Source organism: Eubalaena glacialis, chromosome 2, assembly GCF_028564815.1.
Source record: "Eubalaena glacialis isolate mEubGla1 chromosome 2, mEubGla1.1.hap2.+ XY, whole genome shotgun sequence".
Taxonomy (NCBI): domain Eukaryota; kingdom Metazoa; phylum Chordata; class Mammalia; order Artiodactyla; family Balaenidae; genus Eubalaena; species Eubalaena glacialis.
Window position 1 is genome coordinate 132,219,434 of NC_083717.1, and position 24,995 is coordinate 132,244,428.

At 36.3% G+C, this 24,995-nt stretch overlaps 1 protein-coding gene across 1 annotated transcript in view; it reads left to right on the forward strand.

Annotated features, from left to right (window-relative positions):
* BRMS1L (BRMS1 like transcriptional repressor) overlaps positions 1-22,239 on the forward strand; it is a 40,324-nt gene extending 18,085 nt beyond the window's left edge. Inside the window, exons 5-10 of the mRNA XM_061182456.1 lie at positions 15,388-15,484; positions 16,545-16,628; positions 17,316-17,380; positions 18,459-18,498; positions 20,369-20,495; positions 21,877-22,239. Of these exons, the coding sequence (XP_061038439.1) occupies positions 15,388-15,484; positions 16,545-16,628; positions 17,316-17,380; positions 18,459-18,498; positions 20,369-20,495; positions 21,877-21,994 (531 nt within the window). The 3' untranslated portion in view covers positions 21,995-22,239. The remainder of the gene's footprint in view (positions 1-15,387; positions 15,485-16,544; positions 16,629-17,315; positions 17,381-18,458; positions 18,499-20,368; positions 20,496-21,876) is intronic.
* Positions 22,240-24,995: the final 2,756 nt, after the last annotated feature.

The following is a 24,995-nucleotide window of genomic DNA, read 5'->3' on the forward strand; positions in this document are numbered from 1 at the left end:
GTTTTTTCTTTAATTTCTTTCATCAACATTTTATGTTGTCAGTATACAAGTCTTTCACTTTAGTTTATTCCTAAGTATTCTATTATTTTTGATACTCTTGTAAATGGGATTTAAAATTTTCCATATCTCTTTCATTCTATCAGTTTTTGCTTTATATATATGTGTGTGTATGTGTATATATATATATATATATATAGAGAGAGAGAGAGAGAGAGAGAGAGAGAGAGAGTCTGTATTAGCAGACTCACATATTTTAGAATTTTTATATTTTTAATAAATGTAGCATTTTATCCTTTTTTTTTATACCCTTCTATCACTGTAACAGTGATTTTTGCCTTAAAGTCTATTTTGTCTGATAGTTAAAACAGCTACCCTAGTTTTATTTGGCTTGGAATTTTCCTGATAAAATGTTTTTTCATCCTTTTTTTTTCCCTCACTTTTTTCTGGCCTTGTATTTTGGGTGTATTACTCGTAAATAGCATAAGCCTTGATTTAAAATAAAATCTATTTTAACAATCTCTGTCTTTTAACTGATAAATTTAGTCCAATTATATTGATGGTGATTTTTCTGTTATTTAATTCCAACCTATTTTGTGTTTTCAGTTTGTTCTGCTTTATCCTTTTTTTATTCTTTCCTGACCTTTTTTGGGAGGTATGTGTGATTTATTGAGTTTTAAAATTACATCATAAAGTTATACCCTCTATTTCTATTTTAATGATTACCTCCATACCTTCCATTTCTATATTTTAATGATTACCTTAAATTTTTAGCATGTATACCTACATTAGCAGAATCTAAATATTAATAACTCTGTCCTCCTCCTTAGAACTCCTATAAAGGACCTTAGAACTCTAACTCCAGTTACTCCCTCTCAAATTACAAGGTATAGTTGTTTACTATTTTAGTTCCTTCTTGTTTTTCATACTTTAGATGAGACGTTATTTTGATCTCGTAAATTTAGTTCTTTTTAGGTTTATCCACATTTTACTAGTTTCTTGTTCACTGTTTTCGAGTTGCAACCCTTCCTTGCAGGTCTGTTTTCTGCTTCTTGAAGAACATCCTAGGCATTCCTTCACTCAGAGTCTGTTAGTGGTAAGCTCAGTTTTTATTTGTTCAAAAATGGCTTTATTTGAAAAAATTGTGGAAGGACAGTTTAGGGGGTTATAACATTCCAGGATGACATTTATTTCCTGTTAACGTTTTTAGGATCTTACTTTCCATAGTCTGTGCTAGAAGGCTACAGTCATTTGTAGATAACTTTTTTCCTTCCCTTCACTGGCTGCAAAAACTCTTCTCTTTGCTGTTCTTCAATTTCTCTACTGTGTGTCTCCATAGAGATTATTTTTCTCTCCTGACTTGGATTTGTTGTGCTTTCTGAATCTCAGAATTTGTTCTCTGTTAATTCTGGAAATTTCTCAGCCGTTAACTTTTCTGGTATTGTCTGTCTTCCATTTTCTTTCCTCCTGTCTTCTGGAACTGTGATTAGTCATCTGTAAGGCCTTATTCGGTTTTTCATATTGCAATAATTAATTCATATTTTTATTCAGTAAGTCATTATCTGACATTCTTCAGAGCCTAATTCTGCTGTTTTTTATTTCTGCCAAACCTCACACCTTATTTCCTTATTTCATGATTCTGGAGTTTTTATTGGTAGTAATTCTGTGAGCCTTGGACAGAGGCTGTAGCTCTTCAGATAGTATCTGCTTTTTTTCTTTTTTTTTTTAATTATTATTATTATTATTTTTTAATTTATTTTATTTATTTATGGCTGTGTTGGGTCTTCGTTTCTGTGCGAGGGCTTTCTCTAGTTGTGGCAAGTGGGGGCCACTCTTCATCGCGGTGCGCAGGCCTCTCACCATTGCGGCCTCTCTTGTTGCGGAGCACAGGCTCCAGACGCGCAGGCTCATCAATTGTGGCCCACGGGCCCAGCTGCTCCGCGGCACGTGGGATCTTCCCAGACCAGGGCTCGAACCCGTGTCCCCCGCATTGGCAGGCAGATTCTCAACCACTGCGCCACCAGGGAAGCCCAGTATCTGCTTTTATTTCTGCTGAGTTGTTTCAGCCAGGCATCCTGGTATGCCAGCAGCACATGACTGCTTTTTGGCTTTGGATTTTCTGGAAGATGCAGGGTCTATATTTGAATCCCAAAGATGTAGAAATCAGGCCCAAGATGACATATTTTCAGGGAATACTTTTTTCCCCACTTATTGCCTAGGCTGAGACAGATAGATTTCCCTCAGGTGGATTTTTTCAGTCGCCCTTTTCACTAAAGGTAGTAACCCTTCAGGACCATGCAGGGATCCCAGTTCCCCCCAAGATCTTTCTCTTTTAACCAAATAGCCACTAAAAGTCATGCCTCTCCGTTCAATAACCAGCAAATACCCTCAAGGAAACCCCAGCTTTATTTTTTTATTTTTTTACATCTTTATTGGAGTATAATTGCTTTACAATGGTGTGTTAGTTTCTGCTTCATAACAAAGTGAATCAGTTATACATATACATATGTCCCCATATCTCTTCCCTCTAGCGTCTCCCTCCCTCCCACCCTCCCTATCCCACCCCTCTAGGTGGTCACAAAGCACCGAGCTGATCTCCCTGTGCTATGCGGCTGCTTCTCACTAGCTATCTATTTTACGTTTGGTAGTGTATATATCTCCATGCCACTCTCTCACTTTGTCACAACTTACTCTTCCCCCTCCCCATATCCTCAAGTCCATTCTCTAATAGGTCTGTGTCTTTATTCCCATCTTATCCCTAGGTTCTTCATGACCTTTTTTTTTTTTTCCTTAGATTCCATATATATGTGTTAGCATACTGTATTTGTTTTTCTCTTTCTGACTTACTTCACTCTGTATGACAGACTCTAACTCCATCCACCTCATTACAAATACCTCCATTTCATTTCTTTTTATGGCTGAGTAATATTCCATTGTATATATGTGCCACATCTTCTTTATCCATTCATCCGATGATGGACACTTAGGTTGCTTCCATGTCCTGGCTATTGTAAACAGAGCTGCAATGAACATTTTGGTACATGACTCTTTTTGAACTATGGTTTTCTCAGGGTATATGCCCAGTAGTGGGATTGCTGGGTCGTATGGTAGTTCTATTTTTAGTTTTTTAAGGAACCTCCATACTGTTCTCCATAGTGGCTGTATCAATTTACATTCCCACCAACAGTGCAAGAGTGTTCCCTTTTCTCCACACCCTCTCCAGCATTTATTGTTTGTAGATTTTTTGATGATGGCCATTCTGACTGGTGTGAGATGATATCTCATTGTAGTTTTGATTTGCATTTCTCTAATGATTAATGATGTTGAGCATGCTTTCATGTGTTTGTTGGCAATCTGTACATCTTCTTTGGAGAAATGTCTATTTAGGTCTTCTGCCCATTTTTGGATTGGGTTGTTTGTTTTTTTGATATTGAGCTGCATGAGCTGCTTGTAAATTTTGGAGATTAATCCTTTGTCAGTTGCTTCATTTGCAAATATTTTCTCCCATTCTGAGGGTTGTCTTTTGGTCTTGTTTATGTTTCCTTTGCTGTGCAAAAGCTTTTAAGTTTCATTAGGTCCCATTTGTTTATTTGTGTTTTTATTTCCATTTCTCTATGGGGTGGGTCAGAAAGGATCTTGCTGTGATTTATGTCATAGAGTGTTCTACCTATGTTTTCCTCTAAGAGTTTGATAGTGTCTGGCCATACATTTAGGTTTTTAATCCATTTTGAGTTTATTTTTGTGTATGGTGTTAGGGAGTGTTCTAATTTCATACTTTTACATGTAGCTGTCCAGTTTTCCCAGCACCACTTATTGAAGAGGCTGTCTTTTCTCCACGGTATATTCTTGCCTCCTTTATCAAAGATAAGGTGACCATATGTGCATGGGTTTATCTCTAGGCTTTCTGTCCTGTTCCGTTGATCTATATTTCTGTTTTTGTGCCAGTACCATACTGTCTTGATTACTGTAGCTTTGTAGTATAGTCTGAAGTCTGGGAGCCTGATTCCTTCAGCTCCGTTTTTCATTCTCAAGATTGCTTTGGCTATTTGGGGTCTTTTGTGTTTCCATACAAATTGTGAAGTTTTTTGTTCTAGTTCTGTGAAAAATGCCAGTGTTAGTTTGATAGGGATTGCATTGAATCTGTAGATTGCTTTGGGTAGTAGAGTCATTTTCACAATGTTGATTCATCTAATACAAGAACATGGCATATCTCTCCATCTATTTTTATCATCTTTAATTTCTCTCATCAGTGTCTTATAATTTTCAGCATACAGGTCTTTTGTCTCCTTAGGTAGGTTTATTCCTAGATATTTTATTCTTTTTGTTGCAGTGGTAAATGGGAGTGTTTTCTTAATTTCACTTTCAGATTTTTCATCATTAGTATATAGGAATGCAAGAGATTTCTGTGCATTAATTTTGTATCCTGCTACTTTACCAAATTCATTGATTAGCTCTAGTAGTTTTCTAGTAGCATCTTTAGGATTCTCTATGTATAGTATCATGTCATCTGCAAACAGTGACAGCTTTACTTCTTCTTTTCTGATTTGGATTCCTTTTATTTCTTTTTCTTCTCTGATTGCTGTGGCTAAAACTTCCAAAACTGTGTTGAATAATAGTGGTGAGAGTGGGCAACCTTGTCTTGTTCCTGATCTTAGTGGAAATGGTTTCAGTTTTTCACCATTGAGGACAATGTTGGCTGTGGGTTTGTCATATATGGCCTTTATTATGTTGAGGAAAGTTCCCTCTATGCCTACTTTCTGGAGGGTTTTTATCATAAATGGGTGTTGAATTTTGTCGAAAGCTTTCTCTGCCTCGATTGAGATGATCATATGGTTTTTCTCCTTCAATTTGTTAATATGGTGTATCACATTGATTGATTTGCGTATATTGAAGAATCCTTGAATTCCTGGGATAAACCCCACTTGATCATGGTGTATGATCCTTTTAATGTGCAGTTGGATTCTGTTTGGTAGTATTTTGTTGAGGATTTTTGCATCTATGTTCATCAGTGCTATTGGCCTGTAGTTTTCTCTTTGTGACATCTTTGTCTGGTTTTGGTATCAGGGTGATGGTGGCCTCGTAGAATGAGTTTGGGAGTGTTCCTCCCTCTGCTATATTTTGGGAAACCCCAGCTTTAATATCAGGTTAGCATGCTGGTTTCTAGCTCCTTGTTTATATTTGGTCCTTGGGGATAATCTCTTATTTTCTTAAGGGGGGGATTAGCTATACCTTTAAAAAAGAGTTTTGTGGTATTTTATCTAGAATGTCTGTCTAGGTGTGGTGGGAGTTTTATTTTGTTTTGTTTTTTGTGGATATCTAGTCTACTATATTGCCATAAATAAAAGTCAATAAGATATCTTCAAGTAATGTTTTTTACTTAGACAGTTATATTGATATTCTTTCTCTTCCATCATTTTTCAGCTTTGAAAGTCCTCCCTCCTCCATAGAGATGCTAAATATTTACCTAAATTTCTTGTGGTTTAGTTATGGCTTGCTGTTTTGTATGTTTCATATATAATTAATATTATAATTACTCTGTTTAATTATATAATTAATCTGAAAATACTCACCAGTAGTTCAAGGGCATTTTAGATAGGAAATAAAGGGTGAATGGGAACTTACATTTAGAGTGTTATGTGTTTCACATTCATTCTCTCATTTTAATACTTACAACAACTTTATAGCATAGGAATTATCTTGATTTTTATGAATGGGTTAACTAAGGCTCAGAGAGGTTAAATAGTTTGCTTGGGGATCACACAATTAATAAGCAGCAGACCAGGATTGAAATCCTTTGATCTTTCTAGTCATTCATGCAGTTTACCATTAAATCTGAACTTGTTGTTCAGGGCTTTGTATCTGCTTGTTCCTTAGTTCTACATTTGACTCATATAGAAATAACCTGAGAGGCAAGGGAAGCGGGAAGAAGGAAGACACACTGACAGTTGTCAGAATAAAAGTTTGATTAGCAGCAGATAGAAGGGAGGGGCTGGGACCAGAGACTAGACAGGTTCACACAGGTATGCACATAGAGAGTGTGCCAAAAACTACAGAGACAATCAGGCAGCAGATGGTTTGTGTTAAATTAAGGGAGAAAATCATATTTATAGAATACTACAATGTGCCAGGCACTAAGAGGGGTGGAGATGCTTTATTTAGGTTATCTCATTTAAGCCTCCCCACAGAGCTGCAAATGAGTTTTCAGATGTGACAGCAGGTGGTAGCAAGGTCTCAGCCAGGCCCTTAGGGTTCAGGGTTAGGATCCAGTTCTTGAGAAGATTGCTGAGAGCTCCTCAGAGCTCTGATTTTTTGGTTGTCTATTCATTTAATTATTTTTTGTTTCTGATTGTAACATTAATAACTGTCTATTGAGAAAACTTGAGAAATAAGTCTAAAGAAGAAAATAAAAGCAACCATAATCTACCATGCAGAGGTAATTACTGTTAATAAGTATGTGTGTTTGTATAATTGTTTTTCACATAGCTGATATGACTCTGTGTATACTATTTTGTATCCTAACTTTTTTTTTTTTAAAACATCTTTATTGAAGTATAATTGCTTTACAATGGTGTGTTAGCTTCTGCTTTATAACAAAGTGAATCAGTTATACATATACATATGTTCCCATATCTCTTCCCTCTTGCATCTCCCTCCCTCCCACCCTCCCTATCCCACCCCTCTAGGTGGTCACAAAGCACCGAGCTGATCTCCCTGTGCTATGCGGCTGCTTCCCACTAGCTATCTATTTTACATTTGGTAGTGTATATATGTCCATGACACTCTCTCACCCTGTCACATCTCACCCCTCCCCCTCCCCATATCCTCTAGTCCATTCTCTAGTAGGTCTGTGTCTTTATTCCCATCTTGCCACTAGGTTCTTCATGACTTTTTTTTTTTTTTTTTTCCTTAGATTCCATATATATGTGTTAGCATACTGTATTTGTTTTTCTCTTTCTGACTTACTTCACTCTGTATGACAGACTCTAACTCCATCCACCTCATTACAAATACCTCCATTTCATTTCTTTTTACGGCTGAGTAATATTCCATTGTATATATGTGCCACATCTTCTTTATCCATTCATCCGATGATGGACACCTAGGTTGCTTCCATGTCCTGGCTATTGTAAACAGAGCTGCAATGAATATTTTGGTACATGACTCTTTCTGAATTATGGTTTTCTCAGGGTATATGCCCAGTAGTGGGATTGCTGGGTCGTATGGTAGTTCTATTTTTAGTTTTTTAAGGAACCTCCGTACTGTTCTCCATAGTGGCTGTATCAATTTACATTCCCACCAACAGTGCAAGAGTGTTCCCTTTTCTCCACACCCTCTCCAGCATTTATTATTTCTAGATTTTTTGATGATGGCCATTCTGACCGGTGTGAGATGATATCTCATTGTAGTTTTGATTTGCATTTCTCTAATGATTAATGATGTTGAGCATTCTTTCATGTGTCTGTTGGCAATCTGTATATCTTCTTTGGAGAAATGTCTATTTAGGTCTTCTGCCCGTTTTTGGATTGGGTTGTTCGTTTTTTTGTTATTGAGCTGCATGAGCTGCTTGTAAATCTTGGAGATTAATCCTTTGTCAGTTGCTTCATTTGCAAATATTTTCTCCCATTCTGAGGGTTGTCTTTTGGTCTTGTTTATGGTTTCCTTTGCAGTGCAAAAGCTTTTCAGTTTCATTAGGTCCCATTTGTTTATTTGTGTTTTTATTTCCATTTCTCTAGGACCTGGGTCAAAAAGGATCTTGCTGTGATTTATGTCATAGAGTGTTCTGCCTATGTTTTCCTCTAAGAGTTTGATAGTGTCTGGCCTTACACTTAGGTCTTTAATCCATTTTGAGTTTATTTTTGTGTATGGTGTCAGGGAGTGTTCTAATTTCATACTTTTACATGTACCTGTCCAATTTTCCCAGCACCACTTACTGAAGAGGCTGTCTTTTCTCCACTGTATATGCTTGCCTCCTTTATCAAAGATAAGGTGACCATATGTGCGTGGGCTTATCTCTGGGCTTTCTATCCTGTTCCATTGATCTATATTTCTGTTTTTGTGCCAGTACCAAACTGTCTTGATTACTGTAGCTTTGTTATATAGTCTGAAGTCAGGGAGTCTGATTCCTCCAGCTCCATTTTTCGTTCTCAAGATTGCTTTGGCTATTTGGGGTCTTTTGTGTTTCCATACAAATTGTGAAATTTTTTGTTCTAGTTCTGTGAAAAATGCCACTGTTAGTTTGATAGGGATTGCATTGAATCTGTAGATTGCTTTGGGTAGCAGAGTCATTTTCACAATGTTTATTCTTCCAATCCAAGAACATGGTATATCTCTCCATCTATTTGTATCATCTTTAATTTCTTTCATCCTAACTTTTTTGTAAGCAGCATTTCATGAGTATTTCCTTATGGCTCTAAATACTTCTTTTTTTTTTTTGGGTCATTTTGTGTTTTATTTTTTATTTTGAAAAATTAAAAATTTTTCTTCTAGTTTTATTGAGATATAATTGACATATAGCACTGTGTAAGTTTAAAGTGTACAGCATAATGATTTAATTTACATACATCGTGAAGTGATCATCATAATAAGTTTAATGGACATTCATCATCTCATATAGATACAAAATTAAAGAAAGAGAAAAAAATATTTTTCCTCGAGATGAGAACTCTTAGGATTTGCTCTCTTAACAGCTTTCATATATAACATACAGCAGTGTTCATTATATTAATCATGTTGTACATCACATCCCTAGTACTTGTTTATCTTATAACTGGAAGTTTGTACCTTTTGATTGTCTTCATCCAATTCCCCCTCCCTAAATACCCTTTTAAAAATCAGTTTTTACTGGGTAATATGTGTACATATTTCTGAAGGCACAGGCTTGTAATGAAAAACAGCAGTCCCTCTCCCATCTCCATATTTTACATCCCAGCAGCAATTGTCTATCAAAATCTTTTATCTACTGCTTCTGGAGTTTACCCTCATATTTCTAAATAATATCAGTTTTAGATATTACCTTTTGGTTTCCTATGATGGAAGCTGAGGATTCCATAATAGTTCCCCTCATCTCATTCTTCTAATATTGTTGTGTCACAATTTTTGTTTTATTGTAACTATAAATATTGTTTACTGATCCAGGAGTTACACTTTGGTTAAACTTCCCTTTTTGTACAACTATTTTTTTAACCTTGGGATTAATTGCTTCATTTATTGTTTGTTAGTTTTCTCTTATTTACCAATTCTTCCCAAAGACTCCAGCAGATTTATGAAAACCCCCAATGCCATTTTCCAGGTGATCAAATGCATCAGGTAATCCATGAGACCCATTTCCTTCTGGAGTCCTCCCTCCTGGGAGCAACTTCTCCACCCCTGGACACCTTGTTCACCTGTTCCTTCCTGCTACATCCTTCAGATGCTTTCTAGGCCAGCTGCATCTCTGTCTTCAGGGGTATCTTTTCACCATCACCCTGGAAATTCCCTTTACATCTTTCCTGCTAGATCTTGTTTTCTTTTTTCAGTTTCATAGAGTAGCTTCTTGGGAAAAAGTGTACAGAAGTTAGTTGTTTGAGACCTCTTGTATTGGTTATCTATTGCTTTGTAATAAATTACTCCAAAATTTAGTCGCTTAAAACAATAATCAACATTTATTATTTCGCAGTCTCTATTGTCAGGAATTGGGGAGCAACTTAGCTGGGTGGTTCAGGCTCAGGGAATCACATGAAGTTGCAGTGAAGAGGTCGGCCAGGGAAGCAGTTGTCTGAAGGCTTGAGGGAGGGCTGTAGGATCTGCTTCCCAAGTGACTGACTTCCAAGGCTGGCAAGCTGTTGCTGGTTGTTGGTTGGAAGCCTTAGTCCCATGGGCCTCTCCACAGGCTGACTGAGGGCCCCCATGACCTGGTGACTGGCTTCTCCCAGAGTGAACGGGTCGCAAGAGCAAGACAGAAGTGACAGGATTTTTAATAACTTAGATTTCTGCCACATTCTGTTCATTAGAGATGAGTCACTAAGTCCTACCCACATCAAGGGGAGAGGAATTAGACTCCACCTTTTGAAGGGAGGCATGTCAAACATTTATTGGACATGTTTTAAAACCCCTACATCTTTCAAGTCCAAAAACATCTTAACTCACAATTCAGAGTATGGAATTCTAGATGGTAAGTAATCATGTTTCCTCAGAATTTTGAAGGCATTTTTCCATTGTCTTCTAGCTTCCAGTATTGCTTATGAGAAGCCTCTTATCATTTTGATTCCTGATCCTTTGTTCATGACCTGTTTTCTTCCTGAATACCTATTTTTCTTTGTCCTTGATGCTGCGGAACAGCAAGATGATGTGCCTTGGTGTGTGTCTCTTTTCATTCGTTATGAATACTCAAAGGAACCTTTAAATCAGGAAACTCATATCTTTAGTTCTGGGAAGTTTCTTATATTGTTCTTCTCCATTATTTTCTGTTTTCTCTTTTTGAAACTCTTATTGGTTGGCTGCTGGACCTCCAAGATTGATCTTTGAATTTTCTTTTATTTCATATAATTATTACATATTATATAGATCTTATACATTTTTATTGTACCTCCCTCCCTCCACCCCTCCTCCCTTCATTTTTTTTTTTATTTTATTTATTTTTAGCTGCATTGGATCTTCATTGCTGTGTGTGGGCTTTCTCTAGTTGAGGCGAGTGGGGGCTACTCTTCGTTGCAGTGCACGAGCTGCTCATTGCGGTGGCTTATCTTGTTGCGGAGCACGGGCTCTATGTGTGCAGGCTTCAGTAGTTGTGGCATGTGAGCTCAGTAGTTGTGGCACATGGGCTTAGTTGCTCCACGGCATGTGGGATCTTCCCAGACCAGGGCTTGAACCTGTGTCCCCTGCATTGGCAGGCGGATTCCTAACCACTGCGCCACCAGGGAAGTCCCTACCCCTCCCTCCCTTCATTCTTATTTTATTCTTTTTAAGAGCGTATTCAACTTTCTCATCCACTCCTTTTACTAAATATTTTATTTCTATTATGTATTTAATTTCCAAGAGCACTTATGCCCTCTGATTACTCATTTTTAAATATTTTTTCTAACTCCTGTTCTTTCCTTATGGGTGTAATCGCTTTCCTCTGTGGGTATTAAATGTAGTTGCTTTGAAATTTTTTTCTGTGTCTTGACTTGTGTCTGTTTCTTTATACTTCTTTTTTGTTTGTTTGTCTCTATGTCTTTCATTTTGATGCTTTTCACAAATAACTCGTCACCTTTGGCCATCATTCATATTTAGGAGTGAGTCAGTACAATCTGCCTGTGTGCAGAGCTTGTCAGCTGCTGAGCTGTGGAAGTTTTCTTCTCGCTGGTGAGCCTACCATGAAGAGGGCTTTCTCTCTCTAGGGCTTTTCATGTATTTTCCCCCATCCAGACCCTCCTTCATTTCTTTCTAGATTTGGAAGTATAACTCAGACTTTTCAGAATATTTCCCCTTCTCTCATATTCTTTATTTATTTATTTTTTTTAATAAATTTATTTATTTATTTATTTATTTTTGGCTGTGTTGGGTCTTCGTTTCTGTGCGAGGGCTTTCTCCAGTTGCGGCAAGCGGGGGCCACTCTTCATCGCGGTGTGCGGGCCTCTCAACTGTCGTGGCCTCTCCCGTTGTGGAGCACAGGCTCCAGACGCGCAGGCTCAGTAGTTGTGGCTCACGGGCCCAGTTGCTCCGTGGCATGTGGGATCTTCCCAGACCAGGGCTCGAACCCGTGTCCCCTGCATTGGCAGGCAGACTCTCAACCGGTGTGCCACCAGGGAAGCCCTCATATTCTTTCTTTATGAAGTGCACGCATGTGTGTAGTGTACATAATGCAGGTCCTGGGGTTCTGTCTCAGTGTAGTCACCACGTTCAGAGATTTTGGCATGACATTGTGCCCCTTCCTTTGTTTGATAACTACAAGTGTGGTTTGTTGATTTATTTTGTACATATTTTTGTTTATTTCATTATGTCTTAGGGAAGAGAGAGTTTATGATCTGGGTTCATTTGTAATCTTACTCTAGCAGTTTCTCCCTACTTTTTGAATTCTGAATTTTTGGTGTCTGCAGAGTAGTAGTATGGATGTACAATAATTTATGTAGCCAGTACTCTATTACTGGATTTTACTTTGTTACTAGTTTTAGGCATTACAAGTATTGCTGTTGTGAGCATCCTTTTCCATACAGCATTGGTCGAGGTTGTTATTTCCTTAGGATGGAATCCTCAGTGTAATTACTAGATCAAAGGATACAATCAGTAAAGTCCTCAATACTTGTTTCTAAATTACTTTCCAAATTGTTGAGTTGGTTTATATTCTCAGTATCAGTTGGCATTGTTTATTATGCTTGAAAAGAAGGAAACAACTTTGCCAAGTGAAAAATAATATCACATAAGGCACATTTTAATTTGCAGTTGTGTTTTTCTGTCTCTCTTTTTGGCCGATTTTGGCAGTGAGTATGGATAGTATTTAGATTTTTCTTACTGATTTATCCATGCTTGTTTAATTCCATCTTATGGTTATTAGGCCTTTGCCATGTTGTAAATATTTTTTTATTGCCTTCCTCTTACTTTTGTTTGCTTTTTAATGTGTTTTTAATTTCTGTGTGCATAGTTTTAAAAAAATAACTTGTCCTTCTAATTTTTGTGCTTTGAAAGACTTCTTTCACCCCAACATCAAATAAAGAGTCACCATCTTTCCTTTAGTTCTTTTGAAGTTGATTTTTTTTTCTTTCTTTCTTTCTTTATTTTTTGGCTGCGTCAGGTCTTAGTTGCGGCACGCGGGATATTTTATTGTGCTGCGCGGGCTCTTCGTTGCAGCGTACGGGCTTCTGTCTTGTTGTGGCGGGTGGGTCTTCTCTCTATAGTTGTGGTGCGTGGGTTCCAGAGTGCGTGGGCTCTGTAGTTTGCGGCACGTGGGCTCTCTTGTCGAGGCACGGGAGCTCAGTCGTTGTGGCCCGTGGGCTTAGTTGCCCCATGGCATGTGGGATCTTAGTTCCCCGACCAGGGATTGAACCCGCGTCCCCTGCATTAGAAGACGGATTCTTTACCCTTGGACCACCAGGGAAGTCCCTTTCCTTTAGTTCTTTTGCATTTCATATCGTAAATTTAACTCTTTAGTCCATTAATTTTTTTGTATAACATGAGGCAAAGAACCTAAGTTTTTCTCTGTGTAGTTAAACTTATTTTTCTGTTGTCATTTATTGTCATCAGGTTTCCAAATGATTTGAAAAGTCACCTTTTTCATAAAATTTCCCATAACCAATGGGTCTATTTCTTGGCTTTTAAATTCTGTTCTGCTTATCTTTTTATTCCAGTGCATCCCACTTTTAAAAAAAATGATTGTAGCTTTTTAATATGGTTTGCTCTCTGGTAATGCTAATCTTTGAAAATCTCTGAGGACTCCGTTCCAGGTTGGGAACTGTGAGATGCCTAAATCAGGGAACTGCCAAAAGGGAGTTGGTTCTGAACCCAGGCCAGGGGGGAGACGAGTACAAACACGGAACCTTGGAGCCACTTTCCTGGGGCTCCCTGGCATTGCCCTGATGAGAAGGAGCATAGGTGTCAGCCTGCGAAAGCACTCAGCAGGTTCACTAAGTATATGTGTGGAGATTGGAGGGTTGTGGGATTTTGAAGCCAAACATGTAATTATAATTAGTAATACTTTAAAAAAGCTAAGTTATCTATTGACTATAGAAGCCTCTACAGGCACCAAAGCAAGGGAGTTTGGATGCCTCTTTCTTTTCTAGGTGTCTTTTAGCTGCTTCATTATGACTTTCCTTCTCAGGGAAAGTTGTTGAGGGGTTGGGGATAAGGGAGAGAAGATCAAAGAAATAACAGTGAGGATAGATTCAAGGCACTTCTATTTGTATACTTTAAAATATACCTATTATATTTTTAGAGATGCCTTAAAAGCTTTAAACATTTTAGTCCCATTGTGGCTTTTTTTTTTAATTATAAAGAATGATTGGTAGATTTATTTTAGAATTTCTGCTTGGCCTAGGGCAAATTTATCAATGGAAAGCAAAGAGAATGCAGCAGTTAAACTTCCATATTCTTTTTTTTAATGTTAATTTTTATTTTTACTTAAAAGTTTTTTTAAAATTGAAATATTCTTAAAAACAAAAGCTTTGTCACTCCTGCTTAGCATTCAGAGTCTTCTTTGGTTGGAGAATCCGGCTCTATTTATAGCTGTCACACGACCTTGACTGTGGCCACAGCCCGCTCTCCCTTTTTCTCTGCTACATAACATTTCCCAATTCCTGTAATACAATGTAGATAAGGCTAGAATATCTGTAAGACTTTACCAAAGGCAGAGGGGTAAGTAAAAGGAAGTAAGCATAGAGAGTAGCATGTAATGAGGTAATTTTTCATATGAGATCTAGTTTTAGTCTTCTTCAGCTTTGCTTTCTCTCTAGCTCCTGGATTGCTTCAACTTGACAAAAGCCATCTTTTCTCTACCACTCAGGAGAACCTTCAAGCATGTGTAGACTCTAAATTTCAAACCCCAAAGAGAGGACTTCATAACTGACACTGGGAATGCTGAAAATGGGCATGGCTTATGCCATCCACAAGAAATCATAACTAACTGCATTCCAGTGACCTCTACGAGACAGTCATATCTAGCTATATCTGGCCCAATAGGCTAATATCCTTACTAGAGATAAGCATGTGGTGGGTGGGTGGGAATCTGTCATAGCTTTTTATATAATAAATCTATATATTATACTGATGTGCATTCTATGGCTTTTAAAATAAGGGATACAGTGGGCTAGAACTAGTAGACCTGGATTCTAGTCTGATTTACTAGTGAACAGTCTTGTCTCTTAACAAGTGACTCAATCTTTCTATAGTTATGTTGAAAGATTTGGATATAATTAATCTGTAATTTTAGGATTTTGACTATAATTGAATTGTTTAAAATAATTATAAAATTTAGATTTGAATTTTTCTCCTGGTGATATATTAGTCTATTTTAATATGATCCTGTGATATTAATGAGGAATTGTTCTGATGACAAAAAGTGATCCATTTTATAATGATGTACTTTATAGGACAAGGTCTCCATTGTGGTACAGGTGAGACCTGCTTATATTTAAAAGGGGCCATGGGAGCTTACTATGAGTTTTTTTATAAAGTAAATATTTGCCTCTTTATTTATCACATATAAATTTAGATGTTCTTAAACAATTTAATTGTATATAGTTCTCCCTATATTTAGATTCTATATTTTCTAGTGTTAGTTTATTCATATATTTGATATTTTATCATTAAAATTTTTAAGTTGAAATTAATCAAAAGCGCCATATGTTAAAATACTTTAAGAGTGAGTTATTTGGTACTCTTAGTTAAGATAGACCGATTTGTTCTTTCTACTTATGTGTGATCTGCTTTTTTTTTTTCCAGAGTGAAAAGCTTTTGTTATATGATACAGTGCAGAGTGAACTAGAGGAGAAGATAAGAAGGCTTGAAGAGGACAGGCACAGCATTGATATTACCTCAGGTGAGGGGAATGCTGTGACTGTCATGTTTAAGTGACACTAAACCTTTGGTTTACTGAGGTGTCTTGCCATATGTAGTCTCCTATACATATGTAAGTGAAGTGTCCTAATGAGAGGGGAAGGGGCAAGACTGCTAAAGAATTTGATATGATTGTGATCGTTGCTTTGATTTGGACTCACACTTCAGAAAGACGTAGAAAATGGAGCACATGAAAGGGAACAAAATAGAAGTGAGACAGGAACTGTAGGCATAAGATAGTATACTACAAGAATAGTAAGAATATTATTATAACATAAGAATAGTATTGGAAGACAGCTATAGTATATGTTCTTTCCTCTAAGCCTTGAAAGATTGTCATGTGGAAGAAGGAATAAAACCCTTTTCTCTTTGGTCCCACACAAACTAGGACAAATGGATGGACTTTCCAGGGAGGCAGATTTTTGTCTCAGAAAAAGGAAATACTTACTACTAATTAGATCAGTCCAAAGTGAAATGGCTTTTTCAGAGGTACTGTGGAAAGGATTTCTACATTGGATGGAAGATTTACTGGGTTATCCTATCGTTCTTGCATATGTATTATTTTACTTGTTACAAATTCTATTTCTCTGGTATGGAGTAGGCAGAGAGGACAAGCTGAGCTCTAATGCCACTGCTGCATTACTTGTAGTTGGGTGACCATGGGTGACAGTTACTTTAGCTTTTCTAAATCAGTCTCCTCCTATAATTGAAGTAATGAGACTATCTGCCTCAGAGGTAGCTTTGAGGATTAGTTGAGACCATTCATGCGATCTATATTTAACAAAGTGCCTGACAAATGTTTATCAGTTATTAGTCACTAAGTGCCAAGTTGAATTTTGCTCTAATAAAAGCAGAGGAAAATTCAAAATATATAACTGCTCATGAAATTATATATAGTCATATATATATGTAGAGTACACACATATATACAGTATATAAACATAGACACCAATGAAATTTTGCTACTATGAAATTATATAGTCTTTTTTTCCTCCTTTGATCTCCAGAAATCAGCTAATACTTAATTTTTATTTACTTGCCAGAGCTGTGGAACGATGAGCTTCAGTCAAGAAAAAAGAGGAAGGACCCTTTCAGTCCTGACAAAAAGAAGCCAGTTGTGGTTTCAGATATCCTTTTTCAAATTTTCTGGGTTTTTTTGTTTTGTTTGTTTTAATGTACATTTTTGCATTGTGCATATCTTTGTAACTTTTGTTAGTATACATTGTCTTTATTTGCATGATCCTGTAATAAGCAAAAGATGATTTATAAAACCGATTGAAGGCAGAAGGGTATAGTTTAGATTAAGAGGAGTGGGGAAGGAGTAGAAATTTAGTCACGATCCCAACTTTGAAAATTAATATGGCTTTGTAGATCACAAGGGCTTTGATATGAAGCAGCTGTTTAGTATGTAGCATGATTGCTTTATTCTCATGTGTACTTTTTAACATTTTTAATGTCTCTGAAACTGGAGTGTCTTTAAATTAAATTAATATGTGCATTCAATCTTGGCATTCCCTTTGGTACCCTCCCCTCGCTCCTGCCTTTTTCCCCCCACCTCAAACCAGTGATTAGGTTGGTGGTGTATCTTGCTATCAGTGATACCATAGGACTAAGGGAATATGGTTATAACATCTGAAGTACTGGAACATATTTATCCTGGTACTAAGTTTTTAGAAGAATAATTTGAAGTCAGAATTCAGCATGCTGAAGGTTTTTGTCCAGAAGTCATTGTTCCATTCTCTGAGAAACAGAAGTTTGGAAGTATAATTCAAAATGTGAAATTCTTACAGCTAAATTGACCTTGACTTTTCAACGTCCGTATATAGTTTATATGCTACAAGATCTTGATATTCTTGAAGACTGGACAACAATAAGGAAGGTATGATTAAAGAGCAATGGAATACAAGTATATTTTTTATAGTCTACTTTTTAAGATTCTATGATTTTTCACTAATACATCAAAATATTATTGTAAATATGCTTTACTTTGCAACAGTCTCTCTAAGAGAGTTAATACTAATACAGATAATAGTGGATTGCAAGAGTTTTAAAAATAAATTTATTTATTTATTTATTTGTTTATATTTATTTTTGGCTGCGTTGGGTGCTCGTTGCTGCGCGTGGGCTTTCCCTAGTTATGGCGAGCAGGGGGGCTACTCTTTGTTGCAGTGCACGGGCTTCTCACTGCAGTGGCTTCTCTTGTTGCGGAGCATGGGCTCTAGGCGCACGGGCTTCAGTAGTTGTGGCATGCGGGCTCAGTAGTTGTGGTGCACGGGCTTAGTTGCTCTGCGGCATGTGGGATCTTCCCGGACCAGGGCTCAAACCTGTGTCCCCTGCATTGGCAGGAGGATTCTTAACCACTGAGCCACCAGGGAAGTCCCTGCAAGAGTATTTTAAGAGATGCATGTCAGCTGTTTGACTGTTTTTTCCTGTGATAATGTAATTAATAGTTTATGCAAAAGTGCAGAAAAGCGTTTATTTAGGTTACCCCAAAATAATAATAAATTACCATTCTGTGCCTAGTTCTTAGCCTGATAACGGCTCATGGAAGACCCTCAATAAATATTTGTTGAATAAATGAAAGTGAATATTTGAACCCTTATTATATGTCTTGCATCCTGTCTTTAAACATTCAAGCATTATAGGATTTTCTGTGCTTGTATGAAAGTGGAGACTTTTCTTATTAAATTTTTCTATTTTCAGAAGCTTCTTAGTTGAGAATTTGAGATTATTTCGGATATTGATAACACCTCTAGGAGAAATTGTTATTCTTTTTATATATTCCTATGGTCTTAGACATTACCAATTTATTGAAGCAGCTAAAGATCGTATTTCACTGTGTTTGTCATTGAGCTTATCAGTTGTGTTGTATATATTAAATAGATACTAAAATATACTTTGCCTATGAACTCAGACATCTTTCTTCTTCTTCTTTTTTTTTTTTTTTTTTAATTAAGGCAATGGCTACACTGGGTCCACACAGAGTGAAAACAGAACGTAAGTCATTTAGTCTGAGTTCAGAAATCTTTGCTATGGAGACTTTTTAAGTCAGTCCCCTATCACTGGTTTCATTTCATCAGTGAACACTATCCCCAGAATTATGAGGAATTCTTCTGGAGTCTTTGCCTCATGTAAAAGTTTCAAGATTTCTGAATGGAATGTATTTCTTCTTTTAGTGTTTCAACTACATTTCAATTGCTAATAATGGATCAGTAATTTTAAACGTATGTACTTAGTGTTTTTTATGGGTTTAGTAGTTCTGTAGGGGAGGTTTTAGGAGTCCGTGGATGGCCTTCAGGGAGCCTGTGAATCCTCTGGAATTGTGGGCAAAATTTCTTCTGTGCCTGTGTTTTCTAGGTGAGAGATTAGAGTGCTGGCAGTGGGGTTCATCAAGAAAATTTACACACCACTAAGATTTACACATTCTGATATGCCTTAGTAAAATTTATATCAAATTATACTTTCACAATTTTTTGGAAAGTCTGAAATCACTGCCAAAGTAGTGATGGGCATTATTGTCTAGGATAACTTTCTCTGTTTCTGCCTACTTTCACTATATATGAGATTTCCTAATTCTGAGAACAATGAAGCTAGAATTTTAAATAAAACATGTTTTAAATACGAAGAGTCATATCCCAACAGATAATCTATAAGAGATCAATTTCTATTTTATATTTAACCCAAGGATTCTTTTAAACTTTATATGATGTCAGGAAATTGTTAGCAATATTGTACTAAACTGCTTCCCTTGGGAATTAAGTGGAAGGGTAACTACCTATATTCTGAACATTTTTGAGTCATGGATTCCTTTAAGAGTCTCACTACACTGTTGAGTGGGTCTCCTCCCTGACCCCTGTTATGTTATCTTTAGCATGTGTACTATTTGTTTTCTTCATGGCACTTAACACAATTTGTAATTTTTTATTGATTGTTTACATGTTTACCTGTCTCCTGAGAGAATCGTAAGCTCCACAAAGGTCAGAAACATCTCTTTTAGTCGCAGTTCTCAGAAAACATTTGTTGAACGAATGAATGAGTGAATACTTACTGAACACCTTCTATATAGGAGGCACTATTTGAGGTTCTGGGAATACAGTGGTGCAACAGATGGACCTCCTGGAACTTCCTTGGGGGGAGGCAGAATAATAATGTATATGTAAATAGATAACTAACAGATACTGACAAATTGTAATAATTGCTATGAAGGAAATATAAAGCTGTGATGAAGATTAACTGAGGAGTGGGTAGAGTGGTTGGGGAAGACCTTTCTGAGGTGGTGACATTTGAATGATGCAGAGGTGTGTATTTCATGGTATGCTTTTGACAGTGTGCTTCTATAAAGAACATTTTTTTTCTCTGCATGAGTTTATCTGGTGAATCTCAAACCATTGCTAGGATTTCAAAATGGAAGTTCTACTTGAGGACATTTCCTTTTTAGAATCAAAGTCCTGGGGAACTCTTGGAATATATATTAAACTTTGCTTTTTTGGAAGTGTCAGCTGCAGGGGAGAAAATACGAAAAATATAATTTTCAGTAGAAATATGACAATTCAGATTTTAAATCTTACTTAAAGTTGGCACTAGTAATTGATAATGTATCTGCTTCTCTTTCTTACACTTGTCTAGTTAATTGATTTATTGTATATTGTTTAGCTTTATTAAATAGCTAAATTTAAAACTTAGTGAATTATATAAAAATGTAAGAAATGAAATTCTCTTGTTTTTATTAGATTTAGGTTTGTTATCTAAGAAATATTTTTAGTGTTTTTTCACATATATGCATGGGTTGGTGTTAATACTTAATGTTCTGCACTTTTCTTCTGACAATGTCTTATTAATATAACAGTTTTTGAACTGATCCCTTTAGCACCTGTGAAACTGGAAAAACACCTGCACAGTGCTAGATCTGAAGAGGGAAGATTGTATTATGATGGTGAATGGTATATACGTGGACAGACAATATGTATTGACAAAAAAGATGAATGTCCTACAAGGTAAAAAGCCTTTATCATTTCAGGGCTACTCAGTATTAGAGTTTACCACATTGTTGTCAGTAAATATTTGCTGCTTCCGTAGTGCATTCATAATACATTATTAATTCCCTATGGATTCTTTTTTTCTCTTGACATATGATTTGATTAGCATGTTTACACACCAGTATTAATTTTATACACCAGAGTTACATATTAAGTTCATGGACACAAGCATTAACACAAATGGAAATGTTGGAATTATTTAGCCAGGTAAGAGATCCCATTTATTAATTCTTATAATAGATGACTTGCTATGATCCTAATATTATGACCTTTAAACCAGACTGTTATGAATTTGACAGTATGCTGCCACAGTGTGGCTCTGTTAATCCTTAACTTTTTGGGATATATTACAGTATTTTAGATTAAAAATTTGCTTCAATTAGAATGGGAAAGGAATTGAAAATTAACAAAAACTTAGAGTAGTGGGAATTAAAGTATAACTTGAAAACTGAAAATTGCCTTTTAAAAAACTCAATCTGTCTAGGCTTAAATAAAGTTTATGTAATTACTTATAGAGCCTTCTAAGTTTTATCTGGTGTGGCCTTTGGAAAATATTATTGCCCATCGCTGCTTTAATTCCTTTAGTAGTTTAGGATTTAATTCTCAGAGTAGTAACCTTTTACAGTAAGAAACTATCTTTTTCTAGGCATCAGTAGTAAATAAAGTGTTTGTGTTTAGTATAGAATACTCATTTCAGGAGCAGTGTGTATAGTAACTTTTCTCATAGAAGCTCATTGAGCTAATTAATTACTAGTTATACATGATATCCATGGATTCTTTGCTTTATCTTATTGCTTTTGAGACATTTAACTACTACTACTTCGCATAAATGTGGTTAAAAAGGAGATGAAATAACATAAAAGAGGATTAAACACATATATTTTTAGAAAGATTTCTATGTAAAGATTAATAGTGTTAAAAAAAATCTGTACAAGTACCATAGATGCTTGACACTGGGAGTTAAGTTTGGTATTTGAAAGATTTCCTACTGCCAAGGCTGATATGAGTTGGAGGTGTAATACTACATAAGGAGTGGTGTTAGCTCCACTTTTTCTTCTTTTGGAGGTGGGGTGGGAATGGAGTTAGGGACAGTGTGCTTTTAATAGTTCTAGTAGTAAGTTTTACCAACTCTATTAAGAAAAGAAAGGAGATTATCTATTAAGTGTTGCTGAATGTGATATTTTTGACAGCATACCCTGCTGATAGCATTCCGGTAAATGACAATTACATACCTGCATCTACTCTTATAGTCCAGCTATTTTGGTTTTATAGTTTGTGCTCTCAAATGAGTGGAGAAGGCATATTGTAATTCATTCATTCATATTTTTTTTCTTTTTAGTGCTGTAATTACAACAATTAACCATGATGAAGTTTGGTTTAAGAGGCCTGATGGAAGCAAATCTAAGCTTTACATTTCACAGCTACAGAAAGGAAAATATTCAATTAAACATTCGTAATCATGATTTAAGTGTTATCTAAATCTACCTTATTAGTGTTACCAAGTATGATGTGCCATGGGAATAAAAAAAAGTATTCAGTAACTTAATATTCTCATCGAATCATGAGAGACTGTGTATTTGTAGGTAGTACTCTAAGTAGACCTCATGTTGATATGTTATTAAAAGAGACAGTGATAAAAGTTTAATCATTATTATTACATTTATTTGCCTTTTTGGCCCAGTGACCAATAAGTATATATGGTAGGGGTTTCTTACTAAACTTTTTTCTTTGGTTTGTATGTAAATCTGTCTTACCTTTAGTGAACTATGTTAGCAATGGCTACATTTATCTGCAGTTTTCTTGATTTTCAGTGTCTTTGTCACTGATCATGTATTTGTAAATAAGCCTGATGAAATGTTTCCTATAAATGGTTTGTAATAGTACTTTTGTGTTAAATCAGAATTGAAATTTAAACATATATACGTGAGTATGTATAGATGGCATCATCAGCTTATTTAGAACTGATGGCCTTACTTTGCAATCTTGTTTTACCCCAAATTAAGCTATTGGGTTTGAAAGCTAAAAGGAGCACTTTTGTAGACTAGCAGCTTTCCTTCTCCTTTTCCTTGATTGTATGGAGGTGACCTATTTTTACAAATTATACTTCATGTTGATTAGTAAAATTAGTGTCAAGTAATAACATCCTTCTACCTGTATTTCTTGTGAACCTTTAGAGGGCAGGTATATATGCCTGGTATTTATGATGCAGTATGTAAGTGGTGTACAGTAACTGACAGTATTGTGGTGCTTGCTGTACACGTCTGATCTTTTGAAACAGATTTTTAGTAAGCATTTTCCAGAGGTAAAACTAGGTTCGTATCCTAATTTTATTCCTAGGACAAAATAGACAGGGATGATCTCCTTGAATCTATTCCCAAATTAATATTTTTATCTTTGGTGTTTCTACACTTTAAGGCCACTTGGTGCAATTTAGAAAGTTGTGACTCTTCCCCTAGTCACATTCAAAATTAACTTCTAAAACCTCAGGAACAGTACAGGGAATTGAAACCCTCAATATGGCAGCACAATTGGCTGTAGTATATATTAGGGTACAACCAAATCAGGTATTCCTGGTGGTCTTGTGCACTTTAATTTCTGTTATATGGAGACTTAAGAGGATGAGGAAGAGATCTACTTATTAACACTTAGGGCAGGAATATCTGCATTTTTCCATTTGTTTTCTCACTATTTTACCTCTGCAAACATCTTCCTGTGCAGATCACTACTTCACAGTTGCCAAATGTTAAAATATTTGACTTCTGAAATTCATTATCAGCAGTTATGTACGTTGTTCTGTTTCTAATTAACCTTAGCAAATGTACATAATGTCATAATCTGATAGTATTTGACAGTACTTATGTATACAATGTTTCATAAGCATTTTTAATAATATTTGGATTTTTAAATTTAGTATATAATAAAAAGATGTGTTTGTGTGTCATTCGTAGTGTCTTGAATGACTTGTGCACTTTTATTATTTATAACCTGTCTACTTCTAAGAAGGATTTAAGACAATTTACATTAATAGGTATTTGGAGATGGGGCATTTAAAGAGGTGATTAAGTTAAAATGGGTGTTAGGTTGGGCCCTCATCCAGTCTGACTGATGTCCTTATAAAAGGAAATTTGGACACAGAGAAATTTGGACAGCAGATGTGTGAACACAGAGGAAAGACCATGTGAAGACAGTGAGAAGTCCACCACCTGCAAGCCAAGGAGAGAGGCTTCAGGAGAAACCGAACCTGCCAACACCTCAATCTTGGACTTTTAACCTCCAGAATTGTGAGAAAATACATTTCTGTTGTTTAAGCCACCCAGTCTGTGGTATTTTGTTATGGCAGCTCTATCAAACTAATAACATGCCTGAGTTGACAGCTCTGGGGGAGTTAGACCAACCCACTCACAGTGGATTGAAGTGACAGCCGAGTGTCAGTTTAATAATTTTCACTGAGAAGGAGACCAGACTCCTCAAGTCAACTACTTGGCATATTTTTTCCTTCTAGGAAAATCTGCGTGAAAGCAAACTTGGAGTCAAAAGATGGTTTTGTCGAAACTTGAAGGAGTCACCTGTCCTCTTGTGAGATAGCCCCTTCCTGGTATTGTGCCGGACACATTGTTATAATCTTATTTTTAAAAAAATTTTATTGAAGTATAGTTGATTTACAATGTCATGTTAATTTCTGATGTACAGCAAAGTGATTGTTATATATATTCTTATTCATATTCTTTTCCATTATGGTTTATCACAGGATATTGTATATAGTTCCTATACTATACAGTAGGACCTTGTTGTTTATCCATTCCATATATAATAGTTTGCATCTGCTAGTCCCAAACTCTGAACCCATGCTTCCCCAGCCCCACTTCCCCCTTGGCAACCACAAGTCTGTTTTCTGTGTCTGTGAGTCTGTTTCTGGTTTGTAGATATGTTCATTTGTGTCGTATTTTAGATTTCACATATAAGTGATATCATATGGTATCTGTCTTTCTCTCTCTGACTTACTTCGCTTAGTATGTTAATCTCTAGGTCCATCCACGTTGCTGCAAATGGCATTATTTCATTCTTTTTTATGGTTAATATTCCATTGTATACATATACCATATCTTCTTTATCCATTCATCTGTCGATGGACATTTAGGTTGTTTCCATGCCTTGGCTATTGTGAATAGTGCTGCTGTGAACATAGGGGTGCATGTATCTTTTTGAATTATAGTTTTGTCTGGATATATGCCCAGGAGTGGGATTGCTGGATCATGGCAACTCTATTTTTAGTATCTTATTTTTGATTTTATTTTTTCCTGGTGCTCTGCTGACCAGGATCTCGCTGTGCAGGCCTGGTCCACAGCCCCCCTCTAAGTTCTTTCTATATTATGTACTTTGCTACTCTGCCCAGTTTATTGGACCAGTGTGGCCCCTGGCTCATGGGCAGCCAGTGATAATAATACTTGTAATTCGAAT